The sequence below is a fragment of the Apodemus sylvaticus genome, chromosome 21, assembly GCF_947179515.1.
Source record: "Apodemus sylvaticus chromosome 21, mApoSyl1.1, whole genome shotgun sequence".
In the NCBI taxonomy this organism is placed as follows: Eukaryota; Metazoa; Chordata; class Mammalia; order Rodentia; family Muridae; genus Apodemus; species Apodemus sylvaticus.
The window spans coordinates 35,846,341-35,872,679 of record NC_067492.1 but is presented as its reverse complement, the minus strand read 5'-3'; the positions used below and the strand labels follow the sequence as shown (position 1 = coordinate 35,872,679).

Here is a 26,339-nt window from a genome sequence, read left to right as displayed (position 1 = left end):
AACTGTGGACAAAAGTTCTTCATCTCTCCAGCTGTCTTTCCATCTGTAAAACGGGTCATAATAAACGATACTCTGAGGAACTGGTGAGAGCAATTTGTGAGGCCATTAGAGGAAATCTAACCTCCAGCAGGTGCTCAGTGAAAAGGAGCTGTCTGTCAGCTGAATGAGCAATCCAATCAGGCTAGGGTCAAAGGCTACCAGGACACTAAATCTGGCAGGGGAGAGAGGCGCGCATACTGGAGCATTGTCACAGCAACATGCTCTGGATAGCCATTTGCTCTGGGCACCATTGCAAGTGGCATTTCAGACTATGTGGCCAGAAGGAGACTGTCACCGTGTGCACCCGCTCGCTGACCTCTTATGCTTCACAGCTCCTGCCAACAGCTTTGCCTGGGAGAACTTGTTCTTGGTTTCTATGGGTTTCACAGCCAGCTTCTTCTCTACTTCCTTATTTTCTGCAGAAATTCCAACCTTGTTGAGATTACTGTGAGTTACAGGTTAAGGGTCCGATTAACCAAAAGGAAGAAATGCTATAGAGCAAAAGTAAATCCAGAGGACAACAAATATAATCCACACATGAGACCTTCCTGATTTGGCCTCCCAAGGGTTATAGACCTGAACCTCCAGACCCTGTGTGTACATGCACATGGGTATGTGAATGAGGCATGTGTGTATCGCTGTGTGCACGTGTGAAGGTTAGGTCTTAGTCATTTCCTGTCTCAAACTCATGAATGTGCCCAGCCCTGCCTATGCTTTTGAAAATGGCCTTTGGGCTCCTGTGTTTTGTCTGTAGGATTCTTCATTTAGAATCTTCTTGCTGGAGTACGCTGAGGTACTGCAGCAGCAGGACAAGCTGGTTCTTATGGTTCTCACCTGAACAGTCGTGAGACATTCTGCAAATCCAATTTCACCTTTGAAAGGTGAGACTTGCCCGGCAGTGGTGGCACACACCTTTAATCCCAGCACTTGGGAGGCAGAGGCAGGTGGATTTCTGAGTTCGAGGCCAGCCTAGTCTACACAGAGAAACCCTGTCTCAAAAAAACAAAACAACACAAAAAAAGGAAAGGTAAGACTTATTTCTAAGGAAGTCATAATAACTTCTCAATTTCCTTTATATTCATTCCTTAAGACCTTTGTTAAATGGCTGCCAAGAAGGTTCAGGGAGTAAAGGCACCTGACACAATGCTGGAGTACAACACACAATAGTACACACATAGTAAAGGGGAACAGACTTCTAGAAAATGTCCTCTAAATTTCCATATGCACTCACACTCACACACACACTCACACACACACAGAGAGACAGAGAGGCAGACAAGTTTGACCTGTTGGTGAAGGCCTATGTTCCAACTCCTTGAGAGGGTAGAGCCCTCCTCTGGGTTAGAGTGGTCAAGCCAGCCCCAGCTGTGCCAGCTCTGCTGTATTCTGTTGTCCTCAGGGCAGAGGCAGAGGTTCAGAAGAGTCAAATCTTAAGTTTACAGATGAAACTGAGGGGCAGCTTTGCATCAACTCTCAGGCTCAGAGTGCACTGAACCAAGGCTGGCAGTCAGCACCTATGCTCCCAGCTCTGACTGACACTATGTCCCAGAACTTTTAACTTTCCTGTCTCACAATAAAAAGGAGAAAAAAGGCTAGGATGCAGCTCAGGGCTAGAGAGGCTGCCTAGCACATGTAAGGTCCTAGGCTCACTCCCCAGGAGCACAAAAGGCAGAAAGCCCTAGGCAGGGCACTTGTCACATCACGGCCATCACCAACTCACAAGGCTGCTCCCTCCTGCTGTTCTCTCAGCTAGCATGTGTCCCTTCTGTTTTGGATCTTCCTCACAACTTACTAAGCAGGTAAATATCTGACAGTTGTTAGGATGCAGCAGTGCCTTACTGGACAACAGTGACATCTAGTGCCCAAGAAATCCAAGAAACAGCCTTTGAAAGATGGAGAAATGGGGATCACCTCATCACACACAGCAGGCTAGGTGGCAAGTGTCTATCCATTTAAAATTACATTTAAACACACACACAGGAAGATGGGATGTATGTTTTCCAGCAAGTGTATAGAGGTGAGAAGACCACTTGTAGGAGTCAGTTCTCGATTTCTACCATATGGGTCCCAGGGATCAAATTCAGGCCATCGGGGGCTAACTCCTGGGCCATCTTACCAGCCCTAAATGTTCCTTTTTATTGGGGGAGTAGGGGTGGGAGGGGGTGTTGAAACAAGAGACATAATTTTCCTAGTAAAAAATGTCAAAGTCACAGTGGTGGTGCACACCTTTAATCCCAGCACTTGGGAATCAGGGGCAGGCGGATTTCTCAGTTCGAGACCAGCCTGGTCTACAAAGTAGCCCTGTCTTGAAAAAAAAAAAAGTTGAAGTCCGGGCTGGAGAGATGGCTCAGCAGTTAAGAGCACTGACTACTCACGGTCCTGAGTTCAAATCCCTGCAACCACATGGTGGCTTGCAATCATCCATAATGAGATCTGATACCGTCTTCTGGGCTCTCTGAAGACAGCCAGAATGTACTTACATATAATAAATAAATAAACAAATAAATATTTTTGAAAAACTGTTATTAGGACATTGCAGTTTCTACCTATAACTTTGTCACTAAGGCACAGAGCTAAAAAAAAAAAAAAAAAAGAAGAAAGAACAAAAGAAACTTGCTCAATATTAAATACTAAAATGTTAAAAAAAAATAGAAAAAAAATGAGCATACCAAAACATGCATGGATTTCTAATAACCAGTCACAGATTAAAAAAAAAAAAAGAAAACATTTAACTTTTCATTTCTTTAAAGTATATAAAAAGGCACCTGCTGCATGTAGCCTAACAGCCCGGGTGACCCTGGGCTCCACATGGCAGGAAGTGGGTCCACTCTCACAAGTTGTCACATATGACCCGCGGCGTGGGCTCCACATGGCAGGAAGTGGGTCCACTCTCACAAGTTGTCACATATGACCCGCCGCTGCAGCCGCCGCCGCCACATGCATGCTAGGGCCTACTCCTCAACTAACAAATGTTTTTAGTTAAAGAAAGTTCCATCCTTTGGCAGGGAGCAAGTAGAAATTTTTTTCTTATTCACATCAAAATTCCCTCTCTCTAAAACAAACACATCTCAAAAATGTCAGACTTTACTAGATGAAGCACTTTCTGGTTCTTTCATCCTTTTAGTTGAAAACTGAAGGGCATTTTACAGCAATAGCACTATTTTCTATAATGTTCCTCTGGTGGACACTTATTTGCTAGTCCACCAACCTAAAATAAAAAAGATTTTTATGAAAAGCGTAAAAAGGCCCGTGTTTGATGCATGATCCAGAAAGGCCTGCCCCTCTCCACAGATGTGCCAGCTCACGCTGTTATTCCTCAGGGCAGAGGCAAAAGTTCAGAAGAGTCAGTCTTAAGTTTACAGCTGAAAGTGAGGGGTAACTTTGCCAGCCACAGAATGCACTGGAACCAAGACTGGAAGCCGGTACCTATGCCCCCAGCTCTGACTGACATTCCGTCCCAGAGCATCTGCCCACATTGCTTCCTACACTACTGTTTATTGGACCTACTGTATACACTCTGCAGGAAAATACTAGCTAATACAAATATAAAATCCTACCATCAAACCAGGCATAGTGGCAGACACCTTTAATCTAAGCTCTGGGGAGGCAGAGGTGGGTAGACTTCTGAGTCTAGTCTTGTCTACATAGTAAATTCCAAGTCACCCAGAGATGCACACTGACTCTGTCCTACCATCAATTATCAATTCCTTGATGAAACATGTTCAAACAAAACAGTGAGTTTACTCAACTTACAAGCATGAAATATCCAAATAGGCTTTCCTGGCAGAAGGGTAAAAGTTAGAAAGGACTACCTCCTATGGGCTATATACTCATTTATTTATATATTTATTGAGAATTTACTATATTCCAGGCACTGGGAAAAATTTCAGTCATTCTGGTTGTTATAGAACTTATTTTACATTCTAGCAGTAAAGAGATAAAATGAGCCAAAGCAAACAAATGAAAGTGTGCCTTATTTAAAACAAAATTATAGGGCTTGAGTAGCTCAGTAGTAGAGCACGTGCTTAGAATGTATAAATCCCCAGATAACAAGTGACACCATTTGGTAGCATGCAGGATGTAATGGCTCAGCAGTCAGGAGCTGCAACGAGACAAAGTGCTTAAGGAAAGGAGTACAGAGCTGAGTCCTAAGTCATGAAATGCTGGCCTTGGGAAATCTGAGGGAAGAACATTTCAGGTGGAGGAAACCATGAATTTGAGGCCTTGAAATAGAATCCATTTAATGTTCAAGGAACTTAAGGCCAAAGGCTAGAGTAAAGTGAACGCCAGAAAGCACGGCTACAGAACCCAGGTGGTTTACCCTGTCATGCCAACAGAACCTGATAAAAGAATGCTGACTTGAGCCAGGCATGGGGGTGCACATCTTTAATCCCAGCACTCAGAAGCCAGAGGCAGGTGGATCTCTGTGATTTCAAGGCTAGCCTGGTCTACAAAGGGAGTTCTAGTTTAGTGAGACCTACAGTGAGATCCTGTCTCAAAATAAGAGGTCTACTTTAGACTAACTGCCACAGGGAATAAAATCACTGGAATGTTTCAAATAGTAAAGTTACATGCTGCCAGGTAACTTTTACAATTTCCTACTTCTGCCTGAAGAATAGATTGTTGAGGCAAAGAGAAATGGAAACCAACTAGTAGTAACCCTAGCAATACGGAAGAAAGTGCAGGGTGATGAGAAAGACAGCAAGATTTAGAGAGGTTTCGAGAACCCTTTGTAAGTACTTTTGGCTAAGGCAGAGTAGAGTAGACAGAGATGGGAAAAGACTCTAATGGAGGGAAGCATGATTAGGCTCAATGCGGCATGAACTGACAACCTTTCATGAGCTAAGTAAGACATTCAAAGGCATGTGGTATTCATTTGTAACTTTAACACTCGAGGGGCAAGAGGATCACAGCTTTGAGGCCATCCTAGTCTATGCAGTGAGACCATCTCAAGAAAATGGGAATAAAGTTATACAAGTAGGTATTTCCAGCAAGGCAATATTAAGTCAAAGAAAAATGACCTTCCTTGTTCCCTAAGCTCACTACAGGAATAGTTCTCAGTATATGGGAGGATTGTCTAATCTTGCTAAAAACAGAAGAGTAAGCGCCGTGTTTCTGAACATGCCGTTGAGGTCTGGGGAGATGACTCAGTTCGTAAAAGCACTATCTGGGCTAGCATGAGGACCTGAGTTCCAATCCTGAGCACGTCTATAAAAACCAGGCATGGTGGAGACAGGTAGATCCTAGGAGTTTACTGGCCAGGCAGCTTAGCTGGCATAGCAGGGCTCAGGACCATAGAGATCCTATCCAAGGGCCTAGGGCAGTGAGAGGGCGGGCCACTGCATGAAGATTGTCTTTGACTTCAGTAAGCACTGTGTGCACATACATATAAAAGATCAGAAACATTAGCTTCTAAATCTCAGGAGATGATGTCTCTCCAGTGAGATTGGCTACATTGCCCATCTAAGTCTAATCCTACAAGGCAAGAATACCCCACTACTGACTTGAGAATTTATGCATAGTTAATCCTGAAAAACATGGAATTCTGACTACAATAATAGATACACACATGCAACACACCCCACCGGTCAGAGCCAATCAATCACTCAGAGTCACAGGGACATCAGTGCTAACACACTGTAAAGGACTAGGTAGAAGGCTGCTTTATATTTGTGAGGAAAGCAAGCCATTTCTTTCCAAGCACAAAGGATATTCTGTACTCCTTCAGTTCCTCCAGTTCTTCTTCTCTTCGCTGCTTCTCTATCAGTTCCTGTTGCCGAGAAACCTCATCAAGGAAGTTGGTCTCATCTTCATCTAACCCTCTTACCATGTTTTCTGAGAAAATAAGTGAACAAGGAACACTGAGGAGACTGAGAGAGCACTGAGGAGACTGAGGGAGCACTGAGGAGACTGAGGGAGCACTGCAGAAACTGAGACAGTCTTCTTTGACTTTTCCCTCCCCAGATGTTTATTCTGTGTATGGTGTGTGTACACATGCACCAGGACACACACATGAAGGCTAAGGGACAGCCTTTGGGAATCAATTGTTTCCTTCTAACTGTGGGATCTGGGGATCAACTCAGGTTGTCAGCTTACACAACAAACACTGGTACTCATGAGCCATACCACTGGTCTTTTTCCTTTTTAAACAAGCAGCAGATTCTTCGGGCAATTACAAGAAAGGACAGTTAAACACCATGGCTTTTTAATAAATAGCATGGCATCAAGTCAAAGCATTTCTCCCATTACTAGGAATTAGCACGGAATTCAAATGGTACCTTAAGCTCTAAGTAAAAAGGAAGCAGAAGATTGTCTTTTTCCACTGAATTGAGCTCCTGGAGGCTGGATAATCAAGATAGTCTATTGCTAGGAACAAAGATGGTTTCTTGGGGCCAAAGCACATCAAAAGGCCCAGTGAGCCCCTCAAATGTCAATTTTCTAAAGCTTACTGAATTTGAACTGCTCCTCATACTCCTGCTGCTTCCTGTCTTTCTGTTCCTGCAGCCGCTCATACAGAGACCGGGGGTCATACGCCTCCTCTGGACATTCTGAAAGGGAGACAGGATAAAGGAGACAGAATTTAGGTTGTTTCATATTATTTTGGAATCACAAAGAGCTGGAAAAATAGTTACGTCTCTATGCATCTGAGGGTGAAAATGATACAAAGTCTATAGTTTCCCTTTGTACCTCAGACAGAAAGGGGCAGGCAGTTTCCAAAGACAACTATTAATGTCAGGTTGCTACCTGGATGAGCAGCCAGTTCAAACCTGTTAGCAGCATCTCAGTTCAAACTGCCCCTCCACCCATAGCAAGCAAGCAAGTAGCAGAATCTCCTGGAAGGTGCTGTGGGGGAGGAGGGCAAATATGGAGCACTGGTTCTGCTGTGGAGAATTCACATAGCCTACTTCACCCTGCGAGCCTGGCTCCTAAACTCCAGTGAGGATAATTACCACCTTCCTGGTAGGGTTTTGCGAAGATTAAAGAGTTAAATGAGGGGCTGGAGAGGTGGTTCAGTGGTTAAGGGGTGCTCTTCCAGAAGATCTGGGTTTCAATCCCAGCACCTACATGGCAGCTCACGACTGTCTGTTCCAGGGCATCTGATAGCCTCACACAGATACACATGCAGGCAAAACACTAATACATATAAAAACAAATTATTGAGAAAAAAAAAGGTTAAATGAATGATGCCGAGCTCCAGGCCTATCTGCACACCTTTTGGGTCTTCTGGTTTTCGAACTTTCTCCCATTCTTCTTGCCTCCGTTTGCGCCGCTCATCTAGTTCTGCCTCAGACACAAACCTCTTTTTGATGACAAGGTTACCATCGTCTCCTCCATCCATAATGGAATAGTCTACAGGAAAAAAAAAATTCAAAGGAGAACTACAATTAAAATTCTGCAGAGCAGGGCAGGGATTGAGCTCGGTCGTATAATGCTTGCCTAGCATGCACAGGCCCTGGGTTCGATCCCCAGCACCACATGGATGGGGTGTGAGGGTGCACATCTATGCTCCAGCACTTGAGGTGTGGAGCCTATCCTGACTTATGAGGCAGCACACATCCGTGCTGTCCACAGTCACTGAGAGACTCTAGGACCATTCTGACATGGTGTTCCACAGCATGCCGCACTGAAGCTATTTCCCTGTCGCAGGCAGCACTCTAGACAAATGGGCCTCTGGGCTCCACACTTGTGTTCTCAGCTCACATCCTGCTTTACAGCGCAATATTTGCCACTGCACCTTCTTCCTGTTGCTATCTCAAGAGCGCGACACTGCCTTGATTTACCTGTTCTTGCTTCCACAGCAGAGTCTAATGGAGACTCTCAGGTACTCGAGGCACTTTAGCAGTCAAGTCTAGTCTGTAAAGCAGGGAGGTGGAGATCTAGGAAAACAAGACACGAGTGTAAGGAGCGGGAGCAGAAGAGCCCATCCTACCTAACCTTCAGCCCAAGGCTCTCCACAGTAAGTGGCTGCTGCCTGCCCTCCATGTGAAGCAGCGGCCTTCCTTATTCCTACAGCCCCAAACCCTTAATGCATACCCTGATATACAAGACACCAAGCTTCCTTTCTGCTTTGTCTTCAACTCTACAGAGAAGCAGGAAGATAAAGATGGGAATGAATGTCTTATTCCTCGTAAAAGTCAACATTTTGGAGCTGGGGATGTAGCTCAGTGCTATAGCATTTGCCTAGCACGTGCAAACCTTGGATTGTTGGTTTTTAAAATTTTTTTCTGAAGAATTAGTTAATTATCTACTCAGACATATTTTGTGTTAGCTATAAGATTACTATCTACCAAAGAGACACAAATACAGCCCAACCCAATGTCTATACAAAGATAACCTTTGATAATCCATAAAATAAAATCTGGGGTTACACAGATGGTACAGTGATTAAGAGCTCTGATTTCTCCCCTAGTTCAATACCCAGTTCCTACATTTTGGCTTAAAACTGTCTATAATTCCTTCTTCTGGCTTTGGTGCAAACATATGTAGGCAAAATACCCATACACATATTTTTTAAGGAAGTCTGAGGCTGGAGAGATGGCTCAGTGGTTAAGAGCACTGACTGCTCTTCTGAAGGTCTTGAGTTCAAATCCCAGCAACCACATGGTGGCTCACAACTATCCATAATGAGATCAGACGCCCTTTTCTGGAGTGTCTGAAGACAGCTACAGGGTACTTGCAACCTAACAATGTAAATAAAGCTCCTCATGTGTGTTATATACTTTGTGTGTTATCAAGTTTCTCTGCATACAGAGCCTATGAGAAAGACTCGTCACAGATGAAGCTGGCACCCAAGCTCAACCACCTGCTCAAAGCATATAGGCAGCAAGTGGTAGAGTTAAGGATCAAGACCAAGTATGACATCTAATTTTCATAATCTCAGCTAGGTGTGGTAGCACATGACTGTAACCCTCATGAAGATGAGCCTAGACTACACAGCAAGTTCAAGGCCAGCCTGTATGATACCTTGTCTCAAAAATCACATTTCTACCCACTTCATCATACTCCTCCTCAGAAACACATACTCTCAACTAAAACAAAGACATGGCTGGACATGGTAACCAATCCCTATAGTCTCAGCCCTCAGAAAGTTGGGGCAGAAAAGTGGACTAGAGGCCAATCTGTGCCACACAGTGAGACCTTATTTCAAAAAAGTAAGGGCTGGTGTCTTACTTTTCTATTGCTGTGAAAACACAACATGACTAAAGAAAGGTTTTAATTTGGGGCTCAGGTTTCTAGAGAGTTAGAGCCATTACCATCAGGGTGAGGAGCATGGCAACAGGCAGGCAGGCAGGCATGGTGCTAAGGCAGTAGCTGAGAGATCTTACATCTTGATCCATAAACACAAGGCAGACAGCTGCGAGGTAACTGGGAATGTAGAGGGGCTTTTAAACCTCAAAGCTCACTTCCAGTGACCTCCTCCAAATAGGCCTCATCTAATCCTTCCCAAACAGTTTTACCAACTAGGGACCAAGCAAATATACAAGCCTGTGGAGACCATTCTCATTCAAACCATCATGTTGGGAATGTAGCTAGTATACTTGGCTCTGGGTTCATTCCTCAGCCTGGGGAGAGACATACGAGAAAACAAGGGCTCATCAATTTCAGCTATATCTTCTATATCAGATTCCAGTGCTCAGAATGCAATGTTTTTGTTTAGTAAAGATAAAAAAAAAATGAAATCAGGGCATTAAACCCAGTCATTCAAAACAGAAGAAATTATCTCAGCCTGAATCCATGCAACTGTTGAGGTTTAGTTCCATGTGAAAAATGAGAATTGTGACAATCGCTAGAAAGAAAACTCAGTCACCTGAGAGAAGGCTTTACCCCCACCTGGCCCACAGTGCAGGTTCTTTGGATATAGGGATGTAACACCACTCGATGCCTGCAACCAGGTACTCAAGACAAAAGCAGGATTACCTTGTCTCCGTGACTTTGCAAAATTCCTCAAGCTCTTTGGAGCAATTTCTTATGAAACAAGACCCAACAGCTTATGAAATGTCCCCAGCAGAGAATATGAACCATGCAGGCACTGGGGAAATGGGAGTCATGCTGGACCCTTACTGTCCCCTTTCTACCATTTGCTGAAAGTCTCCCTTCTCACCCTATATCAAGTGTCTACTTTCCTCCCCCTACTCCTATTTCCTAATAAATAACTCACAATAGGACAGGTCCTCACAGCCTCCTCCTGGCATCAGGATCCAACACACATACCAAAGACAGAATCAGCAATTCCTATTTTAGACCTTTAAGATGGGCCACTGCGCTCCCTTTCCAGATAACTATCTCCCTTTCCACATTACAGTTCTTGCTCTGAAATCTGTTTCTATGAAATCTACACATAAATTTTGAGATGACAAAAGGCGACTCTTTGCCAACATGACAATGCTTTAGTTATAGGAAGGTAACTCCTACTCTTAATTTGCTGCTTTTCAAAGGAAAACATCCCAGTATTTTAATCCTACAAGACGGAGATAAAAGTGCTTCAAAGCAGTGGAACTTGCCTGATTTGGTGGTACATGTATGCCTGTAATCCTAGCTCAAGAGATACAGGAGGATCAAGAGTTCAAGGCCACTCTTGAATACTTAAGACAGATCTCAAAAAACAGCCAGCAAATGCCTCAGAGTAACCATGTGTGCCGCCAAGCCTGATGATCTGACTTTAATTCCCAGAATCCACATGGTGCAAGGAAAAATGGACTCCTGCAAGCTGTCCTTGGACACTTACAAAAGTAGTAATGAATAGCCAAATTCTGAGTATTCTGTATCCTATTCAGAATATTTCTTCTCCAAAAAATCTTCTTTCAGTTCATAACCTCAGCAATATAAGTTGGGTATGGCAGCTCACGCCTGTAATCCCAGCACTAGGGAGGCGGACGCAGGAAGATTATAAATTCTAGGGCAGCTTGAGCTATATAATGATTTTGTTTCAAAATAATAGTGCAAGACAAGCTAGCTTAACCTTACACATCTTTCAATATAAGACTGCTCAATTCAACTAATCTATAGCAAATGCCTTCTGTTGTGTTCTTATTAAGGTGGGCACAAGCAATGATAAAGACCATGGGCTCTAACAGCAAAAGACTTAAGTTCAGAATTTGGCTCTGCCAGGATTAGAACTTGGTATGACACTGGGCTAGTCACTTAATTCTTCTGAGTCTTGACATCCTTATCCCCAGATCACACTCACCAAAGGTGACCAAGACAACCCTGTACAACATAAAGTCTTTGTGTGGGAAAACAAGACGATTCATGCAAAGCACTTGGCACATTTCAAAATGCTCTGAAAGGTTTCCCATTACCATACAGAACTACATTAAGCTCTGAACTGAGTACAGTGGTAAAAGAAACTGTGTGCACTCAAGAAATGGGAAGAAATCAGTCATAAACAAATATGACCTTTTAAGTGAGAAAGGGACCACACCAAACTGAGAAGTTAGAAAGCACATAAAACTTTAATGTCACATATATCATTCTCTCCACATGTAAGCTGGTATTCTACTATTTCTCCAACACTGGGCTAGACTCTATAAAGTACACAAAAGAAGTAAGTATACTCTTACACTTAACCCACATAATATGGTACATAAAGCCACTAAAGTGAAGAGTGCAGGGGAAATTAGATACCGCAGGACACATACGGATGGACGGTCTCCCAGGCTCAAGACTTGGGCATGCACCGAGAGTCCTTTTCCTTCTCTATACTTTTATATTCCACCTGTCACCAAGTTCTGTTGTCTCTACGTCTGGGTGAGGTTTCCTTAATCTACTCTCTCCTTTTTATGGGAAGTGGACCCCTTCCTTTCTATTTCTTTTTTGAGGGCTCCATCTTGCATATTTCAAAAGTATTCCATAGGTAGTTTCTGTTCTAGCCTCCATTCAGATCATTTTTTCCCATTATCAATCTTTCTAAATGTAAACCTGCTTGTTACGGTCCTGTGTAAAGTGCCATTATCACCATACACATACACACACACACACACACACACACACACACACACACACACACACACACTTAATTGACAATAGTTAAAGTTTTTTCTTTTAAACTCCCCTTGAGAAGTGGACTTTTTTTCTTCAGAGTCCACACTAGCCATTATTGTGCAGAACAGAAGTGGCCCATACCTTCCATGTACCGACCCTCTTCTGAACTACAGAGTTTAGGGATTTAGATTACATTGACTTTTAATTCCTATTGCTTAGTCAAATTTTAACAAGTCTGTGCTTTTCCCTTTTGTTCGCTACAATAAATAAAGATAAAATACAAGCAGACAAAAAGCCCAGGAGTAGGGGATCTAACTATCAAGATCGACAAAGGACTGTAGAGGATTTATAGTGGAAGGTTTATTTTGTCCTTCCTGTGCTCAATTCTAGGAAGATTAAGTAAATTAGGCATGGTGGTGCACACCTTTAACACCAGCATGCACTCAGGAAGGAGGCAGAAGCAGAAGGATCTCTCTAAGTTCTAGGTCAGCCCTGTCTGCATGACGGTTTCTAGGATAGTTAAGTCTACAGTGAATGCTGTGAGGTGTGAAAGGGAAGATAGACTGACTGACTAAGGTCAGCTTTTTTTTCCTTGCCCAGCTTTTGTTTTTCAAGGTATCTGAAAAATGAGTTCAACTATGGAACCAAATACTCTTTCCCCCCACAGTGCTGATGGTCAAACCCAGAGTAACTCACAAGCCAGGCAAGTGCACTACTGCTGAACTACACATACTCAGCCCAACATTTTTTTAAAAAAGAAACATTCAATGTTCTTCAATATGAATTTTGTAGAAAACAAAAATCACTCACTGGGCAGTGGTGGCACATGCCTGTAATCCCAGCACTCTGGGAGGCAGAGGCAGGCGGATTTCTGAGTTCGAGGTCATCCTGGTCTACAGAGTGAGTTCCAGGACAGCCAGGGCTATACAGAGAAACCCTGTCTCGGAAAATAAATAAATAAATAAATAAATAAATAAATAAAAACCAGATCCAAAAACCAAACCAAACCAAACCAAAAAAAACACTTTGTTTAAACTTAAACAAGTTTCAAGGACTGAAAAGTTTGAGGCAACCTGGTTACAGTGAGACTTCTGTCTCCAAAAAAGAGTCACACCTTACAAATTCATTTAACAGCCAAAAAACAAAGATGTTGTGCTTCAAGACAGTGTAACTTGTTACACACTGCAGTACTGTGTTTCTACTAGAGTCAGTATTTCCTTTCCAGGCTGAGGAGACAAAACAGCTGGTGCCTTATAGCACATTCTGCAAGTTCTAAAAGTGCACAACTTACAAAGTAATCGTTATCCTAGAACTGAAAGTTCAGCCCATATAACTAGTGCCGTGATGCAAATTAACAAGATCTGTTTTTTTCGGAGCTGAATTTTGTGATGGCAGACTAAGTTTACATCGGGCTGGCCACCATACCCTTCTAAAATTATACCCTATATGTACAAATACACTCAAGGAATCAGATTTCTGTGTTATAAGCTTTATTTAGGGTAGCAATAAGAAGCTAACACGTTTTCTTTTGTCAGCTGACTGTTTTCCAATATTTTCACCCTAATGAGTAAATCTTCCTATACTTCAAATACAAGTGAGATGGAGAGAGGACTCAATGGTTGAGAGTATTTGCTGTGCAGTCTTGAGGACCACAGTTTGGATCCCAGCTTTCAAGTAAAAAGTCATAAGTTAAGAACATTTCTGTAACCCAAGCTCTGACAGGGTAGAAACAAGAGGCTAGCTGTGACTTGCTGGCTTGTAACCAATCTGTAAAATTCTAAGTTCCAGGTAGAGAGAGAAAGAGAGAGAGAGAGAGAGAGAGAGAGAGAGAGAGAGAGAGAGAGAGAGAGAGAGAGAGAGAGAGAGAGAGAGATGGGGGGCTCAGGGGGAAGAGAGGAAAGGAAAGGAGAGGAGAAAGACAGACCGAGACAGACAGATTGACTCTGATTCAAAGGAACAGACAAGAGAGTAACATGATATATCCAGCACCCTCTTATGCTCTTCATATTCATGGATAGACAAGAATAAAGGTGCACGCACGTGTGCACGCACATACCCACCCACACCTAGATCTGCTAGATAGTCCAATTAAACCTCCCAAAAGACTGCTTTCTGGCCAGAAGACACTGCTACCAAGCAAAAGTAACTTAGATCAAGTCAACTCTTCCTGTGTCATAACACTTTTTTAGAGAATGACAATTACTTAACTAAGTAGCAAAAAGAACTCTGTTAATACTTATCACTGGATAAAGCAATCAGTAAGAAAAATAACATTAATCTTCTAACACTGAAGCTTATTAATAACACACTACAGAAGCAAAAGAGATCTAATGAATTAATGAGATTACAACATAAGTATCTAATCTATAGTTAAGGTTTGTGTTATAAAGAGCAGTTTGTAATAAATTTGAAGCATCTGAAATGTGCAATTACAAGTTAAGTATTCAATGTGTTTATACACAAAAATATACACACTCTCACAAAATCTTTCCACAGCACATGGTGGCAATCTCTTCTTATATGCATCTAATTCATCTTCTTACACTAAAGGAAAAAGCAACACTAATGTACACCTCCGTTCCTTCAGCTTGTGCTCAGCTCTCTACTTCACACTTTACCTCTCAGAACAGATTCAGTCCCGCCCCGTGTGAGTCTAATTTAATTGCACTTTGCTATGTGCAAGTGAGTGCAAAGCAACTACTTCACCTGGAACTCAGGGAAGAAGTAAAAGCAGCAGGATCTTTTGGTTGTCAGCACCTCAAAACTGGGAAGAAGACACAAGAAGAAAAATTAAAAGTTTTCAGCATTAGTATTCAAACAAGGTGGAAGTCAAGGTCTGGAGAGATGGCTCAGCAGTTAGGAGAGCTTGCTGCATTTCCAGAGGATAGGTTCAGTTCCAGGTATAATACAGGCACAGAATTGCCTGGAACTCTAGCACCAGGGAACCTGGTTCCCTCTTATGGCTTCCTCATGAATCTGTATATACACGCGTGTGTTCGCATGCATACACAACACACACACACACAATCTAAAATAAATCTTAAAAGGAAAAAAAAAGTAGGTGGAGCAACACCTGAAGTTGTCCTATGATACAACATATTTTGTGTAAATCTACACCTACACACATAAAGATATGTACATATACACATATCAAAGGCATTGCATACAAAAGTAACTAAATAATAACTATTAAACCAAACAGCCAAAAAGATGGTAGAGACTTTGGATAAAATCTAGAAGGTGACAACCAGAAATTAAGCCCATGATTCAAGTAGATTATGTCATCCCGAGGACCTCTCTGACCTGAACGATTCACTCGAGCAGTACTACGATCAGGCAACAGAAAAATCAAGAGCAGCCTACAGGGTGTGCATATAACCCTTCCCCCTATCGTAAGCTGGTACCCAAATATTACACCTTGAGAGGGAAGGGAGATAAGAATGAAAACTGTGGGAATAATGCACAAGAAAAACAAATCTACGGGAATTAAATACAGGGATCACACAAAAATAGACTTACAATGTTTAAAATAAAAATCAAGTCTTGAAATTAAGAGCAAAACTATGAAACTTTTTTAAAGTGATAAAAGTAAACAAAAATTTCAGGAACTGAAGTGCAATAATTGAAATTAAGATGTCAGTTTTTAAGAGGGGACATGGTGGCACACATCTTTATTCCAAGCACTGGGAGGCAGATCTCTTAAGATCCAGATAGCCTGGTTTATACAGCCAGTTTTAGGAGAGCCAGGGCTAAATAGGGAGAGCGAGTCTCAAAAGACAAACAAAAGGTGTCTGTTTAATAACAGAGTTGGAATAGAAGAGAATTAATGAAAAAACTGCCCAGTCTGGAAAGAGGCAGAGACAGAAAATCTTGAGTTCTAGTCCACCTTGGGCTGCATAGCAAGACCCTGCTTCAAAATAAAGCAAGCAAGCAAACAACAACTACTGGAGACAGAGTGAAAATACCTATGGAAGACAGTCAAATGTATCAATATATATGTACACAAATATATCTGTGACTAGAACTTTACAGAATAAGTCACTATTTCAATGTCAAAAGACTAATTAATATCGCCAAATATAGCATATGCCTGTAATTTCCACACATGAGAGAAAAAAACAATACAAAACAGGAGCTAAGGTTATTTTTCCATACATGACAAACCCAAGGCCAGACTGTCTACAAGAGAGTGTCTGAAGAAAACAACAACCAAAACCAGTCAAATACCAAGATAATTGAAAAAAAGCAACTCATGGTTTGAAGCATCATAATTGAAACTGCAAAACAAAGGTAAAACACTTAAAAGCCTTTCTAGAGGGAAACTGATCACATTCAAGAATGAAGACATGTCAAAAAGGTGAACGTACTAAAATGGATTAATCCTGCTGCCCTTAAGACATAGTATACTATATCCAAACTAACAGTTGAATCATGCTGTTAAATTACTTCATTTTCAAAATATGGGTGGCTTTCAATTTCTGACGCTGAAAATTGCCTCTGAGAAAATGTTTGGGGACATTGAAGGATGAAATCAGGTAAATGGTCTTCACATAATTCTTCCTTTTTAAAAACCAGAAAGTATTTCCTCTAATTGGGCCATCACACTTTATTCAGACCCTTACACTTTATTCATAGCTCATCTTAGACTCCAAATGAAACATATAAGCTGCCTTTATTTCAACTCAGTTCCTTCTGTCATAGAAAGCCCTACAGATTCCTTTCAAACATTTTGGAAGCAGTACCCTCCAAACCATTTTGCTTTAGTTTATTCTGCCTTGTCTTCGGGCAGTCTTGCTATGGAAGCCAGGCCTGTCTCCAACTGACACAGCCTCCCTCGCCCCGCCCCCCCCCCAAACACCCAGCCTCTGTGGTCCTAGGATTACAGGTACAAACCACTACACCGAGCTCCTCCAAACCATTTTATGACGTCTCTAGGGACACATCATTAAATCAATTAAATTAACCAACGAAACTTGCCTCACAGGTTGACACTCACGAAGTCGCTGTAAACCCTATAAACAGGTTCATATTAGACTTTGTGGGTTCCACTTCAGACTTAAACAATCAGACTACCTGAAGGGTGTAGCACCAAGGTTTGCATTTTAAAACCAAAGGCCACAGATCTTGTGTTCCTTCAAGAAGCATTTCCACCAACAATAATAGTTCTCCCTTTCCCTCTGCGTGGACTGGCATTCCAAGGGCACCAATTCTCAAATGAGAGATTTCAACTACCGGCGTGTTCTCATAAGATAGGTACACCGCCTTTTTTCCTATCAGAAGAGAATGAGCGAGGCACTGCAACTGGGAGATCTGTTATGTACCCATCCTGCGACTAAGCTCCGGGATTCAACGATTCTCAATCAGGCATTCCACGTTTTCTAAGGAGCGAGGAGCTGTTCCGAACAGACAGAGGCAGCTGCTCACTTCAGGCCTGATGGCTCCAGCTAACAGAAAAGTGCTGAAAGAAGAAGGCCAGCAGATCTGGCGCGTAGGAAAGAGTCGGAACCTCCCACCACGACCGACACGCCGTCCCGCAGACTCCCGCGGCTCCGCTCGGGGTGGGCACCACAAACTCCCAAGCCAGGAGACGCAGGACAACCGCACTAGAAAGGAGCGCGCGCGGACCGAACACCAACCTGGGCCCTAATCCTAACTCTGGCTGTAGTTCACCCTCTCCTCGGCCGGGAAGCCTGGTTTCGCCTCCCGGCACGGACTCAGGCCTCACTCACCTACCGGAGCGCGGGAGGCGAGCCTCCGTCACCTCCGCGGCGCCTACCGCAAACGGTCGCCGCCAAGGCCACTCGTTCTTAAAAAAATAGAAAAGAAATCAAGAAAGAACAACGGCTTAAAGGAAGCAAACACACTTTGCTTTTGTATTCCTTTTGACCCTTCGGGGCTTCCTGTTCCATACAGCCACAACACATTTCCACCCCGCTTCCGGCGGCATAGTCCAATCAACAGCTCCCTCCCTCCTCTAGCGCCTCGTGGAAATCCGGTGCTCCAAGACCGTATGGAGAGATCTGATTGGGCCGTTCAGCCTTCGGCAAGGGGATTAGCCAGTTCATTCCAGGGTGGCGGGCCGACCCGCGCCATCACGTGATACAAGCCTTGCGCGATGATTGGCTGACTGAGAGCGAAGGCTTGCCACCGAGGAAGGGGCGTTTCCTAGGGGACTGAGGGAGGGCCCGGGCGGTGCGAAGCGGGGGTGGGCCCTGCGCGTAATGGCAGTACCGTGTCCTCGCGTCCATCTTTACCGCTCTCTTGGACCTGTCACAAAGGAGTCGCGCCGCTGTCGCTGTCCCTTCCCTCCGGTGGGCCTAGGAGCTAGGGAAAGTCAGTGCCACAGCCCGACCGCGCTGCTCTGGGAAGCCCCTTGGGGACGTGGCTGGGGAGGGAGCTTGAGGGCTAGCGACGCCTGTGAGGGAAGGGAACAGCCGCCGGAGCCTGGGTCGGAGAGACTGGACTGGGGCCGTGGCCGTCTCCGGGCAGGGGTCTTGGAGAGGGTGGCGTTGGTCAGAGCCTGGGAAGCAGCCGGAACGCTCTCCTCCGAGGCCCGCGCTGGGGGCGCCTGAAAGCGGTTCCTGGAAGAGGGTGTTCCCCTTTAGGGGATCGTGACTGAAGGAGGTCCTGGGGTCACCCTCCCGAGGAGTCTGCGGCCCAGGTGAGAAGCAGGTACCCCGTGGGGAGGCTCCTGGCGCGGAGGGACGCTCGTTCGGGCTCCTCGGAGCCGAAGGGGTCGAGGGGCGCACGGCGCGGGCAGGGATTCCTTTTGGGGAGTTTGCGTTTCAGTGGGAGGCAGACTTCCCCTGGGGTGGTCTGGTGGTGCCGCGGGGTGGAGATCTACGTGGAGAGAGGCTGCGGAGGGTTCTTCGTCTTCGAGAGAGGCTGGAGGCGGGAGCCAGACCTAGCGGATTCTCCTACTCTCCAGGCCTGAGCTAAATATTAAGTAAAAACCCATGGGGAGGGGAGCTCTCTGGCCAGTCCTTCCCATTGGATAGCCCGAGTTCGGGACAGTAAGCGGAACCGGGAAGAGTCAGGGTTCTTGCCTCGCTCTGGAGTCAAGGTGTCCCAGAGTAAGGATTCTGCTGCCTCTGGCCTTCGCGCCACGGTGGGACACGGGCGTCTTCCCGTCAGCAGCACCCCCTGCGAGCCTCCAAATTCGGCATTACTTCCTGCCGGCTGTCTGCCTCACTTTCCCTGTTCTTACAGAGGGAGACCTGGTTAGAGCTGCTGGGCTGAAACTCTTGAGAGTCTGTCTTGTGGAGATGTCTGAGTAAGGTTTCGTCCTTCCCCTGGGGTGATGTACTTTGAACTTTTTAAAGTTACCAGTATCTGTTAACTGCTTGAGTAGAGTCCTGTAGACTACCAGGCTCCTCACCCATCTGCTTGTCCTTCCTTAGTTGAAGTGACTTGGCCTCTTAGAGTTTCCTCTGTGAAATAATCAACGCTGTGTGTGAAAGTAAGGTAGTGTAATGGATTACTGTTGAGAAAAGTGTTTTCTATTTTCTAATCTGTAAAACTGTTGATGTAAGAGATTAGCATAAATACAGGTGTTGGTTACCTATAGAGCTCAGAGAACCATATATTACTGAGTGAAATGTTACAGTCTAAACCCTGCCTGCTTCCTTGACATGAAGAGGTTTCCAGCTTTCGTTTACAGAGTTTTAATTTACGTTCCACTTGTAATAGTGCTGCTAGGAGTTAGCACTTCCTTCGGGAAGTTTTTCTTTAATTTGTTCTCAATATTGTAGGCTAACTTTTTCTTGTATGTGTTCCTTCGCCTTTGAATGGCTACAGGTAGTGAAAGCTAGACAGCTTCCCTCGATTGTAATTTGTATACAAGCCTGTAAGTTTTTTTCCTTTCCATGAATTCTGCCTTGTGGTACCTCCAGAGTATAGCTTACAAGACACTTTGCACTTTTCATTTTATATAGAGTTTACATTTCTTGGAATGATAACTTGCTGTGTAGATCCCTGTTATTACAAGGTTACAATAATAAAATAATAACCTCTGTCACTGTGTTATCTTCAATAACTTTTGGCTAGAGGCACTTGTTAGAGCTGCATTGTTAGAGCTGATGTCCCAAAATTTTAGGGATTTCCTTGTGTGTTTTTGAAGTAGGGTTTTTGTTATTGTCTTTTAAAAGTAGGCTTATATTTTTAAAAGTTGACGTGAATTTCCAGTTTTTTAATCTTATGTTTCCTGATTGTTTGTTGGTCATTTGTTTTATTTTCTGTGGTAGTTTTGTGAGCTTCTTGATTTCCCAGGATATATGGTGCCCAGGACTTTTTTTAAAATATCTTTGTAAGATCTGCTTTTTGCTGTTTTTATAAGCCCTTCATTTTTTTTTTCTAGAGTCAATATTTTTAAGCTATTGATTATAGAAAGTATTCCAGCATGGTCTATGTAGACTTTATATACGTTGTCAGCAAAATAACTTCTTTTAGTAAGTATTAAGGGAACTTGATACTTACAAATGCTTAGCATTGTATATAATAGTGTGATGTTTTTCTGTACTGAATAGGAAAGAAAGCTCTCTCAGTTCTAAAGTATGGTTAGCAAGTTTAGTAAAAGAAACTGTTTCTGAAGTGAATTTACAACAATCTGTTTTAACTCAAGTTGAAACTAGTATTCAAGGATTATATAATATTTTCCCTAATAATGAAATATTCTCTCTCTTCCTTTGAAATAGGAGTTTTCTATATATTCCTAAGCAGCCTGAAACCTGTGGTTCTCTTGCCTCAGCTTCCTAAATGGTCAGGCTGTAGGTGTGTACTATACCCAGCTTTGTTTTTTGTTTTTTGAGACAAAGTCTCCTTATATAACCCTGGCTGGCCTGGAACTCAGATCACCTGCCTCTGCCTCCAGAGTGCTGGAATTAAAGGTGTGTTCCACTATGTCCAGTGAGGTAGATTTTATGGTTGACAATCACCTTGAAGGTTTTAGAACAACTTTTTTTGATATTCTAAAATCTATGTAGCTTAAAAAATTATTGGGAATTCTATAAAATCTTTTCTGCAAAATAAAATTTAAAAGGATTTTATTTAGGGTGTTGGTGGTGGCCCATGCCTTTAAACCCAGTACTTGGGAAACAGAGACAGGTAGATCACTGTGAGTTCGAAAGCAGCCTGGTCTACAGAGTGAGTTCCAGTGAAGCTACAGAGAGAAACCCTGTCTTGAAAAACAAAAACAAAGGATTTTATTTTGAATATTTTAATTATGGGTATGTAGGAGGGGCTGTGGCACGTATGTACAGTAGGTGCCTTCCAAAGCTAGAGGTGGTGAGCCTCTGGAGCTGGAGTTTTAGAGGTTGTGAGTTTATTAGTGCTAGGAACAGAACATGGGTGCTCTTTACCATCAAACCATCTCTCCAATCCTATTAGGAATTTTTGAAGATGGGGATCTCCATTACAAAACACTAAATGGACATTTTTCTGTATTTTAGGGTCAGATCCTTGTAAAGTGTAGCAAAGACCCCTTGATGTGGGTCCTAAGTGTAAAGGGGGAGGTCAGCAGGCACCACAAATGACCAACTAGTAATCAATTTCAGCCTTCTTCTTCTCTTCTTCCTCCTATTCTTCCTCCTCCTTCAAGCTTTTGGCATTTTTAAGGCATTTGCCATTGAGTTGGAAGGATTTTTTTCCTGTTATTTAAATTAATTTAAATTTCAATTAAAAATTGAAAAACAGAATAGTCAGAAAGTAATGAATGCCAAAACCTGGGCCATAGCCCCTAGGAAACTTTTATAACTTTTAGTAGGATGAAAAAACGAATATTTCCTTTCTAGTACATCGGCACTGTACATATGTTACAAGCACTGGTGAGCTGCCCACCATGGGTGCTGGGTCCTCTGCAAGAACAGGGTGCACTCTGCCACTGAGCCACCTCCAGATTGCTTACCGCCTTTTATGTCTGAATTTTTGAGAACTAGAAAATATTTAAATAGAAAGAAATTAGTGTACTCCTGGAATTTGGTAAGAAATTCTCTGTACGTGGGGCTCTCTTACTGCCTGAAATTACAGTATCCCGGGATAATTTAATGGGTTATGTTCTCTTCAATTAGAAAGTCTGGAATTTCTTCCTCAGCAAGTGTATTATCACTCTGTAGTCTATGTTTCAGAGCTGGTTTTTTCTTACTTCTACCTCCTAAAGAATTAAGTTTCCTCTCCTTTGTTCACTGAATGCACTATTCTCAGAATATGAGTCCTACTCCACCCTCCTCATGGGAAACACAACTCCTTTATTCAGTTCTTTTGCTTCATCATTGTTCATAGTTAGAGATGCCGATGTACTATATATTAATAACTTTCCAAGTTAATTTTTAAGGTTTAAAAAATATTGTATTTGTTGCCTCAGACTACAGCAATTAGGATTTACTGCAATTGGACAAGGAGATGATTCAGTGGGCAACCATATTTGCTCATAGATGCCTAAGAAGGATCAGAGTTCAAATCTCCATAAGCCATGTAAAACCATGTACAGTGGGGTGAATCTGTAACCCAATGTTCTTACAGGGAGGCAGGAGGCAAAATTGGTAGGGTCTTCAGAAGTTGTCTAGCCTGATGCACAGAGAAAGACTGCTTAAAACAAGACAGGAGGCAAAGACTAGTGCCTAAGGTTGTCCTGGTCTTCATACATATTCTGTGGCACATATGACATATGTTTGTAATCACATATGTACACTAACATTCAGATTTTTTTTTTAACAACAAAATTTATTGTGATCTCTAGTAACTTTTTTCCCTAACATGATCTGGCCTGAGACACTTGGCACCAATGCAAAATTTCTCACCTATCAGGTACAGAATATGGATTACTGCAGGATTCAGAAACAGTTTAATTTGGAGGGAGGGTATAATATCCATAGTGCCTCATTTTCATTACACTTATTGTTTAGCCTTAGTTTTATCAATTTAATTTTAAAACTTTCTGTCAATCTTGCACCATGATTTTGTTTTGCTTTGTTTTGTTTTTTGAGACAGGGTTTCTCTATGTAGTCCTGTCTGTCCTGGAACTCCTTTGGCCTCGAACTCACAAAGATCCACCTGTTTCTGCCTCCTTGGGTGCTGGGATTAAAGGCTTGTACCACCACCTCCTGGCATGATTTTAAATTTCTGAATTTTTAAAAAATTATTTTTGTTCTCTGTGTGTGCATGACGTGAACGTGTACGTAGTAGATCAGATTTTGTTTTCTCCTTCCACCCTCCCATGGATTCCAGGGATTGCTCTCAGGTGGCCAGGCTTGTGTGGGAGAGCACCTTTACCCACTGAGCCATCCCTCTGGCCCTGCACTCCCAAAATTTGAGACAGTGTTGCAATGCTAGTGCTAATTTACAGTCTTCTAAGAACTTGCATACAGAGACAGGTCAGTGTGATCAGGCACTAGAAAGCGCTGGGGCCCACAGCCTCCTTCTTGAGGCCCTTGTGTATTAGCCATAGACTTTGTTAGGGAGTTAAGTGTATTGTCTATTGCTACCTTCATCCCTAACCCCAGCACCCTTTGCCAAGAGCACAGGGACAATTTTTTTTCATCTTTGTTCAGAACCTGATACACATTTACTGAATGGTGCTATTACAATTTTTAAACATATTTTCTGTTTTGTAAATATTTTAACTTTCTAACTTTATCTATTTTAGAGTAAATTTACATAGGTTTTTATTACCCCACCTGTTAGAGCTACTGGGTATACAACTACATATACAATCAGATATTTTAGATGCCAATTTAAACAGGTATTATTAGAGAAAATTTTGCCATTTGTGCCACTTATGTAAGTTTCCTTTTCTTGATAGCATAGAGTTTTTTCAAGTTTTTCAAGTAATAGAAAAAGTTACTTTCCTTAAAACTCATGTGTATTTGGATAATACAGCAACATGCTTCCTGTTATTGGGCCTGCTGAGGGTAAGTAATCAAGAATATTTCATTTGTTTTTCTTCCTTCTTCTGCAGCCATCATTAGCACATACTAATTCAGTTCTTTCTTAGAATATCCTTTTTGGGTATAAGGCAGATTTTTTTTTCATCCTTAAGACTTTATCGAAGGATATTTACTGTTTGGTTGGTTCTTTTCATTTCTATTATTCTGAAAATTCCTTGCTCTAGTCAAGACCTAAATTTTATTTTAATTATTTCTTATATATGTGTAGTGTGTGTGCATGCATACATTATGTGTTCTCATGTAGCTGGTCATGTGTTTGCACATACACATGAAAACCAGAAGTTGTCATTGTTGTCCTCAATTGCTTAAGCAGGGTCTCTCACTGAAGGCAGAGTGCATCTATCCAGCCAGTCTAGCTAGCCAGCTGTGGGGATCTCATTCTGCTTCAGTGCTGGAATTGATTACATGTTGTCTGCTATGAGTGCCCAGCATTTATGTGGGTGATACGGACCCAAACTCCGGTCTTCATCCTTTCACAAGCACTTTACCCATAGAGCCATCTTTCCAGTCACAGGCTATATGTAGTTGTTTTTGTTGGGTTGGGTTGGGTTGGGTTGGTTTTTCAAGACGGAGTCTCTTTGTAACCCTGGCTGTACTGGACCAGCTGGGTCTTGAACTCAGAGATCTACCTGCCTCTGCCTCTTGACTGCTGGAGTTAAAGGTGTATACCACTATGCCCAGCTAGTTTTATTTTTGATTCATGTTTCTAATGTTGAAAGGGTTTATCTTTTCTCCTTTGTAATGTGTCAGTTCAGTATTGTGTTTTATCAATCTTTCTACCATAGTATCACCTACTTCTTGCTATAAATTTTTGACACCAATGTTACTCCTATTGGATTAGAAACTTTCAACATTTTCCAGGTACTCTTTTAGTTCAGAGAGATGACCTAATTTTTTCCACAGATGTTCTTTCTTAAACCAGCTTCAGAGGAAACAAAAAAAAAAAAAAAAAAAAAAAACCAACAAAAACAACAACCACATAAGAGGAGAATCATCCTGTGCTTGTCCGAGCCACTTGAAGGTTACAGTCTAGGGATAATAGCCCCCCGCCCCCAAACCTAAGCTTCAAATGCTCAGCACTACTATTGACATAGTTTTGGACATGTAAAAAATACCTTATCAAGGCTGCCTTTCCTTTTGGGTGTAAAGTGAAATTCCAATCAAATACAGTCAGCTCTTGATATATAAGGGAGATTGGCTCCTCAGGTCTCCTATAGACACCAGAATTTATAGATGCTCAGATCACTTATATAAGATGGCATAGGGCTGGAGAAATGGCTCAGCAGTTAAAAGCACCGACTGCTCTTCTGGAGGTCCTGAGTTCAAATCCCAGCAACTACATGATTGCTCACAACCATCTGTAATGAGATCTGACACCCTCTTCTGGAGTGTCTGAAGACAGGTCCAATGTACTCATATAAATAAATCTTTAAAAAAAATATGGCATAATATTTGCATATAACCTACATGTTCCTTCTGTTCTTTAAGCCATCTATATTACTTACAATACCTAGTAAAACATAAATACTACATAAGTAGCTAATAATGTATTGTTTAGGGAGTAATAACCCAAGAACGACTTGTACATGTTTAGCACATTTGATTGTTAGTTTTAATTGGCAGTTTGACACAATCTAGAAGCACTCCAGTGTCAGTGAGGGATTGTCCAGATTAAGTGGGTCAGTGGACATGACTGTGGGTAACTTTATTATGTGCGAAGACACAGCCTAAAAGTGAGTGGCACCGTTCTCTGGGCTTGGGAGAAAGTGAGCTGACCATGGACTTATACATGTAGTGCTCTGTGTTTCTGATGTGGTAGTATGACTAATTCCCCCAAGAAGGTGTGATGGACTAGCCTGAACTGTGAGATGAAATCTTTGCTCCCCCAGTTTGCTTTTGCTGGGGTATTTTCTCACAGCAACAGGAAGGAAATTCTCTCTCTCTCTCTCTCTCTCTCTCTCTCTCTCTCTCTCTCTCTCTTTTCATCTATAGTTAGTGGACCCTAGAAAATTCTCTCTCTCTCTCTCTCTCTCTCTTCATCTATAGTTAGTGGACCCTAATGTATGTAGGACCCATGGAGATGGAGGGCTATTTCAGGCTTTCCCCTTCCTCCTCCAACAACATAGCAAATGCTTTAGACCTTAAAATAAATAATTAAAAAAAATCTTTAGGAGGTTTGGAGAGAGAGCTCAGTGGTTAAGAGCTTTGGCTGCTCTTTCAGAGGACCTGGATTCAATTCCCAGCTCCTACATACATAGTGGCTCACAGCCATCTGGAGCTCTCTTCTTCTGGCAAAGTATCCATACAGATAAAATAAAACAATCCAAAACAAACAGGTACCTTCTCTTTAGGTACCTTCTATTTCAACCTGGCATGTAT

At 42.5% G+C, this 26,339-nt stretch overlaps 2 protein-coding genes across 9 annotated transcripts in view; one reads left to right on the top strand and one right to left on the bottom strand.

Moving 5' to 3' along the window:
* Positions 1–17,973, bottom strand: part of Psme3ip1 (proteasome activator subunit 3 interacting protein 1) — a 28,941-nt gene extending 10,968 nt beyond the window's left edge. The window contains exons 1-7 of one of the 6 annotated variants that reach the window (XM_052167160.1): positions 17,751–17,973; positions 14,728–14,785; positions 7,821–7,916; positions 7,252–7,389; positions 6,489–6,587; positions 5,753–5,874; positions 356–486 (exon numbers count right to left, since the gene is read on the bottom strand). In XM_052167160.1, coding sequence (XP_052023120.1) covers positions 356–486; positions 5,753–5,874; positions 6,489–6,587; positions 7,252–7,378 — 479 coding nt within the window. In that variant the 5' untranslated portion in view covers positions 7,379–7,389; positions 7,821–7,916; positions 14,728–14,785; positions 17,751–17,973. The remainder of the gene's footprint in view (positions 1–355; positions 487–5,752; positions 5,875–6,488; positions 6,588–7,251; positions 7,390–7,820; positions 7,917–14,727; positions 14,786–17,750) is intronic. The other 5 variants (XM_052167161.1, XM_052167162.1, XM_052167158.1 and 2 more) reach the window with 5 other exon arrangements.
* Positions 17,974–18,198: 225 nt separating this feature from the next.
* Positions 18,199–26,339, top strand: part of Rspry1 (ring finger and SPRY domain containing 1) — a 52,040-nt gene continuing 43,899 nt past the window's right edge. For 2 of the 3 annotated variants that reach the window (XM_052167151.1, XM_052167152.1), the window contains exon 1: positions 18,199–18,682. The gene's annotated coding sequence lies outside the window, so the exon portion shown is untranslated. Of the gene's footprint in view, positions 18,683–19,230; positions 19,295–26,339 lie in introns of all 3 variants that reach the window. The other variant, XM_052167153.1, reaches the window with a different exon arrangement.